This window comes from Bombina bombina, chromosome 12, assembly GCF_027579735.1.
Source record: "Bombina bombina isolate aBomBom1 chromosome 12, aBomBom1.pri, whole genome shotgun sequence".
Classification (NCBI taxonomy): Eukaryota; Metazoa; Chordata; class Amphibia; order Anura; family Bombinatoridae; genus Bombina; species Bombina bombina.
In genome coordinates this window covers 131,593,014-131,611,030 of record NC_069510.1, presented here as the reverse complement: position 1 = coordinate 131,611,030, position 18,017 = coordinate 131,593,014, and the positions used below count along the sequence as shown (strand labels likewise).

The window sequence follows — 18,017 nt, the reverse complement described above, 5'->3', positions numbered from 1 at the left end:
CTGTTGCATATAATACATTAGTTATTGTATACATATCATTTATCCTCTGTGATTCCCAGGCGTTCCTGACTGTTTTACTGAATACGCTGCATGGAACACAAGTGCTTAATGCTCAGGTGAGTGCCATTACTACTAACAAATAAATAGCAAGGCTTTAGCGTCTGCCCATTCCTAATCCTACTTATCAAATGATATTTATATTGCAGAGTCCCTCTATTTAATATCCTTTTTCATTTTCAGATTTGCTGCCCCAGGCTCGCTCTTCTTGGCTTCTGCATAAATAAGTCTCTTTAAAAAAAGGTCAATAAATGGCTGCGCAAATGAAACTTAAAGGGATGTGAAATTCATTTTTTTCTTTCATGATTCAGACAGAGCATCCAATTTATTTCTATGATCTAATTTGTTTCATTCTCTTTGTATCCTTTGTTAAAAAAGTATACATAGGAAGGTTCAAAAGCTGCTGATTGGTGGCTGCATATATACTTCTTGTAATTGGCTTTTTGTTAGCTCCCAGTAGTGCATTACTGTTCCTTCAACAAAGGACACCAAGAGAGTATAGCTAATTAAATAATATAAGTGAGTGAGTTTAAATTGCTGCTCTATCTGAATCATGAAATATATATAAATTGGGGTTTCATGCTCCTTTAGGAATCTTTACTGTTTATGCTAACATTATAATAAAACCTCTAATAAATCAGAGACTTCTATAACGGACTTTGTTTCCACCTTTAAACAATAAAACAAAATCTTAAAAGGCACAAATGGATATTTGTACATAGAATGAAGAGACAAGTTGTGGGCCAGACTCTTCAGTGTTGGCATCTTACTCACAGCTGACTTGTCTGATAGAATTGTGGCACCTTTAACCCCTTGATTCCCTTCGGGCGTTTCATGCCGTACTAAAAGTTCTGTGCTTTAACGCCCTTAGGTGTTAAAGTCATTTGTTATTGCGCTGTTGCTTGCATATGACTGTGTTAGACCTATGCAAAATGGTTAAAGTGAATGTAAAGTCATTCTGGCTGCTAAACACAGCATTAAAATGTATTTGAAAATAGGTATACTTTAATTGATGATTTTTGTAATAAATTTGTATTTACCGAGTATTTTGTATTTAGATAGCTGTGATCGTACTTTTAATCCTCCGCCCGCCATCTTTGATGATTGATTGACATAGTAGGCTCGATCTTGTCAACCAATCAGTGAATCCACCACGAGGGGACCAAAACTTTTTCTCTACGTCATGCGTCCGTAATGTGCTTGCATTAGAGCGCTGTTCTAATACTGATCTCAGACACGCGTTCACATTTTGCGCATGCGCTCTTCAGCGATTTTGGGTCTTAGTAATTTATTCCCCAATTTTGGATTGCAAGGTATGTAGCGATCATACAGGGGCTGGCTCGATCGCTGCTGTACTGTCTTCAACGATAGTATTCAATGAATGTTTTCATTCATTGAATACTATGTTACTATACAATTACATTGGCGTGTAACGCATGCGCAGATGTGCCGATAGCCGGGAGCGCGCATTTCCTCTACGTAAACAGCGGGTGGGACCGCTGTATATGTAACATGGAACAAAATCAGGAAGTTGTGGATGGGAGGAGCTGGTCCATAAAACGGACCAAATTGGTAATAAAAGTATAATATTTATTTTACATTTAAAAAAAAAAAAAAGTGGCGGTTTGAATTGTACACCAAAAAGCAAATAAGATAAACGTTCAAAGTAGAGAAAATTTACATTCACTTTAAATGTTTGGTTAAATAGCTCTGGAGCAGGAATGCACTACTGGGAGCTAGCTGATCACATCTGGTGAGCCAATGACAAGAGGCACCAGCGTGCAGCCACCTATCAGCGTGCAGCCAGTAATGCATAACTGCTCCTCAATATCTAGGTATGTTTTTCAACAGAGAATACCAAGTGTGCAAAGTTTAAAGTAAAATGAAAAGTCTCTTAAAATTGTCATTTCTGTCTAATCCATGAAAGTTTAATTTTTACTCTCATGTTGCTTAAACTTGCTTAAACCAATGTCCAGTACTTATAAGATTCAGAAAATGTGGGTAATGGTGAAACCACTATTTTCGAAGGACTATCCATGTAGATGATGCTATTCCATATCTTTTTTTTTTATGGTCTTGGGAATCTAATTGATCAAATGTACCAGCTTTTATATTCGCGAGGGTTCCCATTCCATTAGCAAACCCAGCTATTTTTTGTGTGGGTTCCCAGTGCCTTTTTACTATACTAAATTGACAAATTTAAAACATTGTTTTTACTCTTTCAGAAACCTTTGAAAACTATTTTGGTCTATTTCAAGCACAATTTATTGTCTCAGTTTACATATTAATAAACAAGTCTCTGTTAAATAAAAAGAAAATGTATAGCTAAAACTCACACAATACCTGTACCTCCTAAATACACACATCAGTATGCTCATATAGAAGCTGCTAAATATACACATCAGTATGCTCATATAGAAGCTGCTAAATACACACATCAGTATGCTCATATAGAAGCTGCTAAATATACACATCAGTATGCTCATATAGAAGCTGCTAAATATACACATCAGTATGCTCATATAGAAGCTGCTAAATACACACATCAGTATGCTCATATAGAAGCTGCTAAATACACACATCAGTATGCTCATATAGAAGCTGCTAAATACACACATCAGTATGCTCATATAGAAGCTGCTAAATACACACATCAGTATGCTCATATAGAAGCTGCTAAATATACACATCAGTATGCTCATATAGAAGCTGCTAAATACACACATCAGTATGCTCATATAGAAGCTGCTAAATATACACATCAGTATGCTCATATAGAAGCTGCTAAATACACACATCAGTATGCTCATATAGAAGCTGCTAAATATACACATCAGTATGCTCATATAGAAGCTGCTAAATACACACATCAGTATGCTCATATAGAAGCTGCTAAATACACACATCAGTATGCTCATATAGAAGCTGCTAAATATACACATCAGTATGCTCATATAGAAGCTGCTAAATACACACATCAGTATGCTCATATAGAAGCTGCTAAATATACACATCAGTATGCTCATATAGAAGCTGCTAAATACACACATCAGTATGCTCATATAGAAGCTGCTAAATATACACATCAGTATGCTCATATAGAAGCTGCTAAATACACACATCAGTATGCTCATATAGAAGCTGCTAAATATACACATCAGTATGCTCATATAGAAGCTGCTAAATACACACATCAGTATGCTCATATAGAAGCTGCTAAATATACACATCAGTATGCTCATATAGAAGCTGCTAAATACACACATCAGTATGCTCATATAGAAGCTGCTAAATACACACATCAGTATGCTCATATAGAAGCTGCTAAATATACACATCAGTATGCTCATATAGAAGCTGCTAAATACACACATCAGTATGCTCATATAGAAGCTGCTAAATACACACATCAGTATGCTCATATAGAAGCTGCTAAATACACACATCAGTATGCTCATATAGAAGCTGCTAAATACACACATCAGTATGCTCATATAGAAGCTGCTAAATATACACATCAGTATGCTCATATAGAAGCTGCTAAATACACACATCAGTATGCTCATATAGAAGCTGCTAAATATACACATCAGTATGCTCATATAGAAGCTGCTAAATACACACATCAGTATGCTCATATAGAAGCTGCTAAATATACACATCAGTATGCTCATATAGAAGCTGCTAAATACACACATCAGTATGCTCATATAGAAGCTGCTAAATACACACATCAGTATGCTCATATAGAAGCTGCTAAATACACACATCAGTATGCTCATATAGAAGCTGCTAAATATACACATCAGTATGCTCATATAGAAGCTGCTAAATATACACATCAGTATGCTCATATAGAAGCTGCTAAATACACACATCAGTATGCTCATATAGAAGCTGCTAAATACACACATCTGTATGCTCATATAGAAGCTGCTAAATATACACATCAGTATGCTCATATAGAAGCTGCTAAATATACACATCAGTATGCTCATATAGAAGCTGCTAAATACACACATCAGTATGCTCATATAGAAGCTGCTAAATATACACATCAGTATGCTCATATAGAAGCTGCTAAATACACACATCAGTATGCTCATATAGAAGCTGCTAAATATACACATCAGTATGCTCATATAGAAGCTGCTAAATACACACATCAGTATGCTCATATAGAAGCTGCTAAATATACACATCAGTATGCTCATATAGAAGCTGCTAAATATACACCTCAGTATGCTCATATAGAAGCTGCTAAATACACACATCAGTATGCTCATATAGAAGCTGCTAAATATACACATCAGTATGCTCATATAGAAGCTGCTAAATATACACATCAGTATGCTCATATAGAAGCTGCTAAATACACACATCAGTATGCTCATATAGAAGCTGCTAAATACACACATCAGTATGCTCATATAGAAGCTGCTAAATACACACATCAGTATGCTCATATAGAAGCTGCTAAATACACACATCAGTATGCTCATATAGAAGCTGCTAAATACACACATCAGTATGCTCATATAGAAGCTGCTAAATATACACATCAGTATGCTCATATAGAAGCTGCTAAATATACACATCAGTATGCTCATATAGAAGCTGCTAAATACACACATCAGTATGCTCATATAGAAGCTGCTAAATATACACATCAGTATGCTCATATAGAAGCTGCTAAATATACACATCAGTATGCTCATAAAGAAGCTGCTAAATATACACATCAGTATGCTCATATAGAAGCTGCTAAATATACACATCAGTATGCTTATATAGAAGCTGCTAAATACACACATCAGTATGCTCATATAGAAGCTGCTAAATATACACATCAGTATGCTCATATAGAAGCTGCTAAATATACACATCAGTATGCTCATATAGAAGCTGCTAAATACACACATCAGTATGCTCATATAGAAGCTGCTAAATATACACATCAGTATGCTCATATAGAAGCTGCTAAATATACACATCAGTATGCTCATATAGAAGCTGCTAAATATACACATCAGTATGCTCATATAGAAGCTGCTAAATACACACATCAGTATGCTCATATAGAAGCTGCTAAATATACACATCAGTATGCTCATATAGAAGCTGCTAAATATACACATCAGTATGCTCATATAGAAGCTGCTAAATATACACATCAGTATGCTCATATAGAAGCTGCTAAATATACACATCAGTATGCTCATATAGAAGCTGCTAAATACACACATCAGTATGCTCATATAGAAGCTGCTAAATATACACATCAGTATGCTCATATAGAAGCTGCTAAATACACACATCAGTATGCTCATATAGAAGCTGCTAAATACACACATCAGTATGCTCATATAGAAGCTGCTAAATATACACATCAGTATGCTCATATAGAAGCTGCTAAATATACACATCAGTATGCTCATATAGAAGCTGCTAAATACACACATCAGTATGCTCATATAGAAGCTGCTAAATATACACATCAGTATGCTCATATAGAAGCTCAGTGTAGGGTTTTGTTATATAAAGAATATAATATTCTGAGGCTTCATAATCTTACAGAACACTCAAACTGTTTCAGTGTGGCCCTGCGTAATCTGTCAAGAGAGCTTATATAGCACAAGCCCCACTACTTCAATAGCCAGGACACATCTATGCCGGGAATACATTCACAAACTAGATTATTTCATTCACTTTCTGATAGTTTAAAGGGACATACTAATGCAACATGACATGTTCTTATTGATTACAGCAAGTCATTTATGCATTCATTTATTATAAATAACTATCAGGTAAACTACAAGTTGTGCGTTCGTCTTTTAATGCTGAAAAAATGGTAATTTCAGCGTTAAAACAACACAGTTGTCTTGTCGGTATAGCTGTACAGCAAGCCTTTTAGCCTGTAATGCAATGTCAGTCCCGCACACGTAAAAGTGATGTTTTTTCATGGGACTTCCATAGCGCAGCCATTACAAGTTTTATGTTCTGGCTAAAAAGCTTGCGTTCCAGCCTATAACGACAAGATCCGTAACGCCATCTGAGAGCAGTAGTTATGAGTTTTACGCAACAAAACTGTTACATAAAACTCATAACTAAAATGTTTCAAAGTGCACTAACACCCATAAATTACCTATTAACCCCTAAACCGAGGCCGTCCCGCATCGCAAACAATATTTTAAAGTTATTAACCCCTAATCTGCCGCTCCCAACATCGCCGCCACTTATAAAATTTATTAACCCCTATTGCTCTGCCCCCGACATTGTCACCACTATAATATGGTTGTTAACCCCTACACCGACACCCTCCTGCATCGCAAACACTATTTAAATATTATTAACCCCTAATCTGCCGTCCTCCCACATCGCCCCCACTATACAAAAGTTATTAAAGGGACACTGAACCCAAATTTTTTCTTTTGTGATTCAGATAGAGCATGCAATTTTAAGCAAATTTCTAATTTACTCCTATTATCATTTTTTCTTCGTTCTCTTGCTATCTTTATTTGAAATAGAAGACATCTAAGCTATTTGTTTAGTTAAGAACCCTGGAAAGCACTTGTTCATTGGTGGATGAATTTATCCACCAATCAGCAAGAACAGCTCAGGTTGTTCACCAAAAATGGGCCGGCATTTAAACTTACATTCTTGCATTTCAAATAAAGATACCAAGAGAATGAAGAAGATTTGATAATAGGAGTAAATTAGAAAGTTGCTTAAAATTGCATGCTCTATCTGAATCACGAAAGAAAAAAATTGGGTTCAGTGTCCCTTTAAGCCCTACACCGCTGCCTCTATAATAACCTATTAACCCCTAAACTGCAAGCCCCCCACAACGAAATATACTATATTAAACTATTAACCCCTAAACCAAAAGCCCCCCACATCACAATAAACTAATTTAAACTAGTAACCCCTAAACCTAACACCCCCCTAACTTTATAAACTAACAATTAAACTAATATAACTATTTAACTAATCTTAAACTAACTACCAATTAAATAAAACTAAAATACACATTAAAAAAATCCTAACACTACTATAATCATTACAAACTATCTAATTACAAAAAATAAAAAATACTAAATTACAGAAAATAACAAACACTAAATTACGAAAAATAACAAACGAAATTATCAGAAATAAAAACAATTACACCTAATCTAATAGCCCTATCAAAATAAAAAAGCCCACCCAAAATAAAAAACATAGCATATAATAAAATACCAATAGCCCTTAAAAGGGCCTTTTGTAGGGCATTGCCCTAAGTTTAACAGCCCTTTTACCTGTAAAAAAAATTCAAAGACCCCCCCAACAGTAAAACCCACCACCCAACCAACCCCCCAAAATTAAAAAAAAACTAACTCTAACAAAAACCTAAGCTACCCATTGTCCTGAAAATGGCATTTGTATGGGCATTGCCCTTTAAAGGGCATTTAGCTCATTTACAAAAAGCCCAAACCCTAAACTAAAAAAAAAATCACCCAAAAAAGTTTAAAAAATCCTAACACTAACCCCTGAAGATCCACTTACAGTTGTTGAAGTCCCACTTGAAGGATCTTCATCTCGGCAGCTCCAACTTCATCCAGACGGCTCCATCTTCATCGAGGCGGCTCCATCTTTACCCAGACGGCATCTTCTATCTTCATCCTGGCGGCGTCTTCTATCTTCATCCCAGCGGCGCGGAGCGGGTCTATCCTGAAGACATCCGCCGCAGAGCATCCTCTTCATTCGGTCGCCGCTGTACACTGAATCTTCAATATAAGGTACGCAATTCAAAATGGCGTCCCTTGCATTCCTATTGGCTGATTTGATCTTGGAAATCCAATAGGAAATGAAATTGGCTGATTTGAATAGCCAATATAATTTCAGTAACTCTCATCCTATTGGCTGATTTGAACAGCAAATAGGATTTCAGTAGCTCTCATCCTATTGGAAATCAAATTAGCCAATAGGAATGCAAGGGACGCCATTTTGAATCGAGTACCTTGCTTTGAAGATTCAGTGTATGACAGCGACCGTATGAAGAGGATGCTCCGCGGCGGATGTCTTCAGGATGGACCCCCTCCGCCGCCACCGGAATGAAGATAGAAGACGCCACCTGGATGAAGATGGAGCCGCCTGGATGAAGATCCTTTAAGTGGGACTTCAACAACTGTGAGTGGATCTTCGGGGGTTAGTGTTAGGATTTTTTAAACTTTTTTTTTTGGTGCTTTTTGTTTTTTAGTTTAGGGTTTGGGCTTTTAGTAAAAAAAGCTAAATGCCCTTTACAGGGCAATGCCAAAGAGCTAAATGCCCTTTTAAGGGCAATACCCATATACATGCCCTTTTCAGAGCAATGGTTAGCTTAGGTTGTTTTAAGTAGTTTTTTTTTATTTTGTGGGTTTGGGGGGGGTGGGGGTTTGAAATGTTAGTGGGACTTTGTATTTTTTTTTTTCAGGTAAAAAAGCTGTTTAAGTTAGGGCAATGCCCTACAAAAGGCCCTTTTAAGGGCTATTGGTAGTTTATTATAGATTAGGTTTTTTATTTTTTATTTTTTTTTAAATGGGTATTAGAATAGGAATAATTGTTATTATTTTTGATAATTTGTTTGTTATTTTGTGTAATGTTTTTTTTTTTTCGTTTTGGGGTGGGTTTTTATTTTCAGATTAGGGGTTGGGCATTTCATGAAAGAGCTGAATGCCCTTTTAAGGGTAGGAAAATAAGCTGAATGTCCTTTTAAGGGCAATGCCCATACAAATGCCTTTTTCAGGTTAATGGGTAGATTAGGGTTTACCTTATTTTTATTTTGTGGGTTTAGGGGGTGGGGGTTTGTATACTGTTAGGGGGGTTTGTATTGTTTTGTAGCAAAAGAGATGTTTACTTTAGGGCAATGCCCTACAAAATGCCCTTTTAAGGGCCCTTGGTAGTTTATTATAGATTAGGCTTTTTTCATCTTGGGGTGTTTTTTTTATTTTTTTTAAAAGGGTATTAGAATATATATAGAAATATATATTTGTAGAATATGAATATATAATATATTTGGATAATTTAATTTGTTATTTTTTGTAATGGCAGCTTTTTTTATTTTTTGTAATGGTAGTTTTAATTTTTGTAATGTTAGGTTTTATTTCACATGTAAGTTTGTATTTATTTTAACTAGGTAGTTATTAAATAGTTAATAACTATTTACTAACTAGTCTACCTAGTTAAAATAAATACAAACTTACTGTGAAATAAAAATAAAACCTAAGCTAGCTACAATATAACTATTAGTTATATTGTAGCTAGCTTAGGTTTTATTTCACAGGTAAGTATGTATTTAGTTTTAAATAGGTATTATTTAGTTAATAATTGTAACATTAATTTAGCTCTATTTTAATTATGTTAAAGTTAGGGGGTGTTAGGGTTAGGGTTACGGTTAGGTTTTTGGTTAGGTTTAGGGGTTAATAGTTTAATTTAGGTGGTTGTGATGGGGGATGGCGGTTTAGGGGTTAATAGATTTATTATAGTGTGGGCGATGGGTGCAGGGGAATAGGGTTAATAACTTTAGTATAGTGGCGGTGCTATCGGGAGCAGCAGATTAGGGGTTAATAGATTTATTTAGGTGGCGGCAATATCGGGGGCGGCAGATTAGGGGTTAATAAAATGATGTAGGTGTCGGTTATGTCGGGGGCAGCAGATTAGGGGTGTTTAGATGTGGGGTTTATGTTAGGGTGTTAGGTTTAAACGTTACTTTTTTTCCCCAAAGACGTCAATGGGGCTGCGTTAAGGAGCTTTTCATTCCGCGATCGCAGGTGTTAGGTTTTCTTTCTAATGACACGATGAGTCCACGGATCATCTAATTACTAATGGATATATCACTCCTGCCCAGCAGGAGGCGGCAAAGAGCACCACAGCAAGGCTGTTAAATATTACTACCTTCCACCCCAGTCATTCTCTTTGCCTATGTTAGAGCAAGGAAGTGGATTTTATTATTTTTTAAGTAGTGCAAGACTGTGCTGCTTTGTTCTAGGGTGTAGCCGTAGTCCATATCAGTCTCTTCAGTAGAGCAGTGGTGGCTTTAGAGCAATGGGAACTTGTGGGACATAATTCTCACTGCGCCTCCCATGTAATTTATGCTGCCCTAACTCTGAAAGCCTGAGTAAAATTACTCAGTCTTTTTTCTTTCCACAGGGCTATGTGAGGGAGAGGACCTCTCAAACCTCGTGAGCTGCCTTGCTGTTGGGCAGATTTGTGAGGTAAGTGCTGACTTTATTATTTCTGGGGGAAGAAAGAAGAATACTCAGAAAGAAAGAAGTGGGCACTTTATTGCAAAGAATTATAAAGGGCTCAGAGTGAGGGCACTTTATTTATAAATGGGACACTTAAACTCTCCTATACTAGAGAGGCCTTATTAGACAGCCTTTTTATGCAGGCACTGGGGCTGAGGAGATGTTTTGGCTCAGGTGGTTAACTTCTCTCTGCAGTTAAACTTTTAGAATATGCCGACCGGGAGATTATTGTTTGGGGACGCCCACGATGGGCGGGGCTATGTGAGGAGGCAATCTGTGTTGCGCGCCACTTTTTTTACACTTCAGAGTATGGAGGAAAGGATTCTACAGGGTTTGTCTAGAAACGCATGATTCTCTGAAAGCATGCGTTTCTAGGACCGGAGATCGGCTCCATTCATCTTTTGCTGAGTTCCAGATTGTTTGTCTTGTGGGAAATTGATAAACCTCCTCTGTAGCAGGTCAGGTAGGCACCTCAGCAAAGAAGCTGAGGTGTAGAGGTGATCTATTATTGTTATTTAGTCAGTTTATTCACTCTGCAGATTACAGTAAAAAAGATAAGCTTTAAAATTTAAAGGGACAGTAATGTTTTACAATTTTTTTTTTTAATAAAAAATTAAGGTGTTTATTTGATAATTTGATCCATTGTGAGTCAGAATGGACCAAGAGGCTTTGCAAAATGTCACTTGTTCTCTGTGTTTTGATGCCAATGTGGAACCACCAATCCCTTTCTGTTCCTCATGTATTTAAAGGACTTTAAATTATAGGGATAGACTTTTTTCTGAGTCAACATTTTCCAAGGCGGATGCTGTTCAGGAGTCTATTGACAATGTTCAATATATGCCGCAGCTTTCTCCTCAAGCGTCCCTAATTTTACCGCCCACACATGCAGTGCCCTGCGCTTCCGCTCTAACTCCTCCTGGAGATACGTTGCAAGACATCGCTTCTCTCATGTCTTCTGCAGTTTCTGATGCGTTGTCTGCTTTTCCCATGTTGCAGGGAAAGCGTAAGAGGAAAAACAAACATTCAGTAAGCGAGGTTTCTGACGCAGTTGTTGCTATTTCGAATGCCCCCTCCCAGAAGCCTGAGGAGGAAGATACTTCGGTAGCATCTGAAGGTGAAATTTCAGATTCTGACAGTGTGATTCCTCTTGCTGACACTGAAGTTGTATCTTTCAGGTTTACGCTAGAACACCTCCGTCTGTTATTCAAGGAGGTTTTAGCTACTTTGGACAACTGCAAAACCACGGTCGTAGTTAATCCTAAGAACAGTTGTAGTTAATCCTAAAAAATCCAGTAAGATAAACAAATATTTTGATGTACCTTCCTTGGTAGAGGTTTTTCCGGTACCAGACCGAGCTTCTGAGATCATTGCTAAGGAATGGGAGAGACCGGGTATCCCTTTTTCTCCATAACCTATATTTAAAAAGATGTTTCTCATAGCGGACTCTATCAAGGAGTCTTGGCAAACAGTACCCAGGGTGGAAGGGGCAATTTCCACTCTGGCCAAGAGGACTACCATTCCTATTAAGGATAGTTGTGCCTTTAAGGATCCTATGGACAAAAAATTAGAGGGATTACTCAAGAAGATGTATGCACACCAGGGTTTACAATGGCAACCTGCAGTGTGCATTGCTACCGTCACTAGTGCGGTGGCATATTGGTTTGATGCGTTGTCTGATGCTATTAGGACAGACACTCCCCATTGGTGAGATCCAGGATAGGATAAAAGCCCTTAAGTTGGCTAATTCCTTTATTACTGATGCTTCCCTACAGGTTATCAAACTGGGAGCAAAGATTTCAGGTTTTGCTGTTCTAGCTTGCAGAGCTTTATGGTTCAAACCTTGGTCTGCGGATGTGATATCTAAGTCTAAACTTTTAGCGATTCCGTACAAGGGAAAGACCTTGTTTGGTCCGGGTTTGACGGAAATAATCTCTGATATTACGGGAATAAGATATCCCTCAGAATAAGAGAAACAAACAAAAGGGACGTCAGAGTAATTTTCGTTCCTTTTGAAATTTCAAGGGAAAATTCTTCTGCTTCCAAGCAGGAGCAGTCCAATCCTTCCTGGAGACCCAATCAGTCTTGGAACAAGGGAAAACAATCCAAAAAGCCTACTATTGATTATAAAACAGCATGAAGGGACCGGATCTTGTAGGGGGCAGACTTTCCTTCTTCACTCAGGCTTGGGTTCGAGATGTTCAGGATCCCTGGGCGGTGGACATTGTGTCACAGGGATACAAACTAGAGTTCAAGAACTTTCCTCCCAGGGGCAGGTTTCTGCTTTTCAGATTACCTGTAGACCAGACAAAGAGAGAGGTGTTCTTACACTGTGTACGGGACCTCTCTGACCTGGGAGTGATAGTTCCTGTTCTGATGCAGGTATGGGGTCTGGGGATCTATTCCAATCTGTTTGTGGTTCCCAAAAAGGAGGGAACCTTCAGACCAATTTTAGAAGAGTCTAAACAAATTCCTCAAAGTACTGTTCTTCAAGATGGAAACTCTTCGTTCCATTCTTCCTTTGATTCAGGAGGGTCAATTTATGACTATTGTGGATTTAAAGGACGCGTACCTGCATGTTACCATTCAAAGGGTTCATTACAAGTTTCTAAGGTTTGCATTTCTAGATAAACACTTCCAATTCGTGGCTCTTCCTTTCGGCCTTGCCACAGCTCCCAGAATTTTCTCAAAGGTTCTGGGATCTCTGTTAGTGGTGCTCTGATTACGGGCATTGGAGTGGCGCCCTATCTGGACGACATCCTGATCCAGGTGTCATCCTTTTAACAAGCAAGATCCCTCACAGAAATGTTGTTATCTTTCCTGTGATCTCACGGAGGGAAGGTAAATTTGGAAAAGAGCTCCTTAGTTCCAAATTCAAGGGTAACTTTCTTGGGAACCATAATAGATTCCCTATCAATGAAAATCTTTTTGTCAGATGCCAGGAAATCTTGTCTAGCGCTTCAGTCCTCTCCTCGGCCATTAGTGGCTCAGTGCATGGAGGTAGTCGGTCTGATGGTAGCAGCTATGGACATCATACCGTTCGCCCGGTTCCACCTCAGACCTCTACAGTTAAACATGCTCAGTCAGTGGAACAGAGATTGCGAGATTGGGACTGGCTCCGCAAATACAACTGGAGCAGGAGACAAGGTATTCTCTTCTTTGGTGGCTGTCTCAGGATCATCCCTCGCAGACCCTCTTGGGTGATTGTGACAACAGACGCCAGCCTTCTGGGATGGGGAGCAGTCTGGTTCTAAATGCTCAGGGAACTTGGACTTGGTTGGAGTCTGTTTTGCCCATAAACATTCTGGAGCTGAGAGCAATCCTCAATGCTCTTCTGGCCTGGCCTCAGTTTGCCTCGGCCCGGTTCATCAGATTCCAGTTGGACAACATAACTTCAGTGGCTTACATCAACCATCAGAGAGGAACGCAAGGTTCCTTAGCCATGACAGAGGTAGCCAAGATAATTCAGTGGGCGGAGACACATAATTGCTGTCTATTGGCGATCCACATTCCAGGGGTGGACAACTGGGAGGCAGACATCCTGAGCAGGCAGACCTTTCACCCGGGGGAGTGGGAACTCCATCCGCAGGTGTTTTCCATCCTGATTCTCAAATGAGGTCAGCCGTTATTGGATCTCATGGCATCTCAACAGAATACCAAGCTTCCGAGGAATGGGTCAAGGTCAAGGGACCCTCAGGCTTTACTGATAGATTCCCTGGTGGTACCTTGGACCTTCAGTCTTGCATACATATTTCCTCCGTTTTCTCTTCTTCTTCGAGTCATTGCTCGAATCAAGCAGGAGAGGGCGTTGGTGATCCTCATTGCACCGGCGTGGCCTTGTAGGATTTGGTATGCAGACCTAGTGGACATGTCATCTCTTCCACCTTGGAGACTTCCGTTGAGGAAGGACCTTCTACTTCAAGGGCCCTTCCTTCATCCAAATCTAGATTCTCTGAAGCTGACTACTTGGAGATTGAACGCTTAATTTTATCCAAGCGGGGATTTTCAGAATCGGTCATAGAGACCATGATTCAGGCTCGTAAACCTGTGACTAGAAAGATTTACCACAAGGTATGGCGTAAATATCTATATTGGAGTGAATACAATGGCTACTCTTGGAGTAGAGTTAGGATTCCTAGAATTATGTCCTTTCTCCAAGAAGGTTTGGAGAAGGGATTATCGTCAAGTTCCCTAAAGGGTCAAATATCTGCCTTGTCTATTTTGTTACATAAACGCCTGGCGGACATACCAAACGTGCAATGGTTTTGCGAGGCCTTGGTTAGGATCAGGCCTGTGTTCAAACCAGTTACTCCTCCCTGGAGTCTTAATTTAGTTCTTAAGGATCTTCAAGGGGCTCCGTTCGAGCCTATGCATTCTTTAGATATTAAGTTGTTATCTTGGAAAGTTTTGTTTCTTGTTGCTATTTCATCTGCTCGTAGAGTGTCAGAGCTCTTGGTATTACAGTATGACACTCCTTATCTGATTTTTCATTCGGATAAGATAGTTTTACGTAAAAAGTTAGGGTTTCTCCCTAAAGTAGTTTCTGACCAGAACATTAATCAGGAGATTGTTTTTCCTTCCTTGTGTCCTAATCCTCCTTCTCAAAAGGAACGGCTTCTACTCAGAAGGAGCGGCTGTAGAGTATCATACGTATTGCTTATGAAACTGCTGGACAGCAGCCTCCAGAGAGAGTTATGGCTCATTCCACGAGGGCTGTTGCTTCCTCATGGTCATTCAAAGTGAAGCTTCTATGGAACAGATTTGCAAGGCTGCAACTTGGTCCTCTCTTCACACTTTTTTAAAAATTCTATAAATTTGACACTTTTGCCTCGGCTGAGGCCGCTTTTGGGAGAAAGGTTCTTCAAGCAGTGTTGCCTTCAGTTTAGGTTCCTTGTCTTGTCCCTCCCTTATCATCTGTGTACTCTAGCTTGGGTATTGATTCCCAATAGTAATTAGATGATCCGTGGACTCATCGTGTCATTAGAAAGAAAACAAAATTTATGCTTACCTGATAAATTTCTTTCTTTCTTGACACAATGAGTCCACGGCCCGCCCTGTTCTTTTAGACCGGTTTGTTTATATTTTATAAACTTCAGACACCTCTGCACCTTGTTACTTCCTTTCTCTCCTTTACTTCGGTAGAATGACTGGGGTGTGAGGGAAGGGAGGTGATATTTAACAGCCTTGCTGTGGTGCTCTTTGCCGCCTCCTGCTGGGCAGGAGTGATATATCCATTAGTAATTAGATGATCCGTGGACTCATTGTGTCAAGAAAGAAATAAATTTATCAGGTAAGTATACATTTAGTTATTTTCAGATACCTTCTCCCCATTGATGTCTATGGGGAAAGAGTGCATGAGCACGCCAAAACAGCGCTTGTATTTTGTGCGGTATGGAGCTCAACGCAACCATATCGCACACACAAGCCGGCTGTTTGAAAACTTGTAATTGCTGTGCTATAGGGGGTTAAATGCCTTATAACGCGCATAACTCGTAATCTACCTGATTGTCTTTTATCCCAGCAAAGAGATTAAATATGTCCCATTGGAAGCTGCAAGGCAGGATACGTCAGTTCAACCAATCAGGAGCGGGTGTTGCACAACCCTGCCAATCACGTAATTGGGAGCTGAAAGCCTTGCAACTCCCAAGCAGGGAGTAAAAGTGATGGTAAATCCCTGCGTTTTTGTAAATGCTAGGATTTACCAGTGCTACAAATACAGGGGATTTTCAGTCATAAAGTATAAAATACTTCATGCTGAAAGTGCCTTTATTTGCCTGCACTGTATGCCGTGCTGAGTACCTCAGGCCACCCACGGCAAAAAGTGTTCTGCTGCGGGAGACCTGAGGCGCTCAGTGCAGCATACACTGCAGACAAATAAAGGAACCATCAGCATGAAGTGTGTTATACTTTATGACTGAAAATCCCCTTTATTTGTTGCACTTCGTTTCGAAAAAGCTAGGATTTACCATCACTTTAAACATATAGTTATCTTGTGTCAAAAATGCAAATGTTGCTTGTCCCATAATGAAGATAATTCAATGTATATTTAATTGGTATAGCCCTTAATTACATAGTAACAATGTGTAAGAAAGCAATAATGTTTATTTGTTTGCCATTGTAGCTTTCAACTTACTGTATTTCTTTTTAATCATTATAGCGGAGTCATGTGATTTGTACTGAAGGTTTGATTTCACACATGTTAATCATTTCTTGCCACTTTTGTCTCATTTCCAGCTGCCCGTATTAGATCTTTTGGTCTGTGTCTTCTTCGCTGTCAGCAGCTGTCTCCTTATCTACAGGAATCCCCTTCATGGCAGCCTGAATCTCAGTCAGAGCATATCAGATCCACTCCTTCCCTTCCTGAGGGTCGATTTCCTAGCCACGTTCATGTTTGGCCTGCTGTGGCTGGCCTACCCTGATTGGCTGCTTGGATTCCAGGTGAGGCGGGGTGGATTTCCTCTGTCTGAAGGAACACAAATAGATAGATGCCTCAGGCCATAGTGTGAGTAATGTATGCAAGAGCTGTGGGGATTCATTTATAGATATATCAACCAGAAATTCAACAGAATTCACAAGAAATACAGAGTAGAGTTCAGAAATGAGCATTCCTGGTATCACTGTTCCTGCAAAACTTATTAGGACTCGGAAGTCACCACAAAATAACTGAACTAATAAACATTTATAATATAATGTAGTTGTGTTTTAAAACAAAGAAATAAAAACTTCCATTAAAAATAAATTCCCCATCATGTCAGTCACCAAACTAAACCTTCCCTCTGACCTCTCATAAACTGCAGGTGGGTGGAGATGGATGTTCCATCCAATCATTCTCCTCCGGCAATTCACTCTATGGTTAATTATTTTAAACTAAAGGGACAAAAGCAAATTTATTTCATACAGGTGCTGAGAGTCCACAATCCATTACTCATGGAATAAACCTTCCCTAACACTTGGAGGAGGCAAAAATAACCAATCCGCAAGAGCTCTATATAACTCCAACCCACCTCACACAAACCTCAGTCTTTTCTTTGCCTCTGCTGGAGGTGGTTAAAGAATGAAGATGTGCACAATTTTCTTCAGAGAGAGGGTTTTCAGATCCAGTTTCGTCTCAGTGTGCAGTGCTTGTTATTTACCTCATGGGAATTTCTTCATAAACTTTCTAATATCTGTTGCAAGGCTTGTCTGTTGCCTCCCTTATACTCCTATTCCATAACCTCTACTGATATGTTTCAGTACTGGTTTGGATGTCTGCTACTAGGATGGGGGACGAGTGTCTACTGGTAAGTATTATATATATATATTTTGTTATATAAGACACTCTATGGGTATGTAATGGGCTCTATATGTTATTATATAAATATTATTCTTTTTATATGGCCCTGGAACAGAATCTTTCTTTGCTGTTCCCCTTATAGTTTATGCACAGCAGTTTTTTTTGGGCGCCTAGTTTTGTTTTTTGCACGTGTTCACGTGTGTTGGGTTTATGCATGTCGGGTTAGTGCGCGCTCCATAGTTTTCTGTTAGTGGTATTTTTCACTGTCACTCGTCAAGTTATCACACGCTGGTCAGTTATGCTCACGTCGGGTTAGGGCACTCTCCATAGTTTTCTATTAGGGGTATGTTTTGTTCACACTAGTCAGATTACCACACGCTCGTCGGTTATGCGCACATCGGGTTTTTGCCGCACATTTTTTCCTT

The 18,017-nt window shown here is 39.1% G+C and overlaps 1 protein-coding gene across 1 annotated transcript in view; it reads left to right on the top strand.

The window, feature by feature from the left end:
- The window catches only part of LOC128642705 (uncharacterized), a 109,371-nt gene that overhangs the window by 41,788 nt on the left and 49,566 nt on the right, over nucleotides 1-18,017 (top strand). The window contains exons 2-3 of the mRNA XM_053695484.1: nucleotides 60-116; nucleotides 16,554-16,757. Of these exons, the coding sequence (XP_053551459.1) occupies nucleotides 60-116; nucleotides 16,554-16,757 (261 nt within the window). The remainder of the gene's footprint in view (nucleotides 1-59; nucleotides 117-16,553; nucleotides 16,758-18,017) is intronic.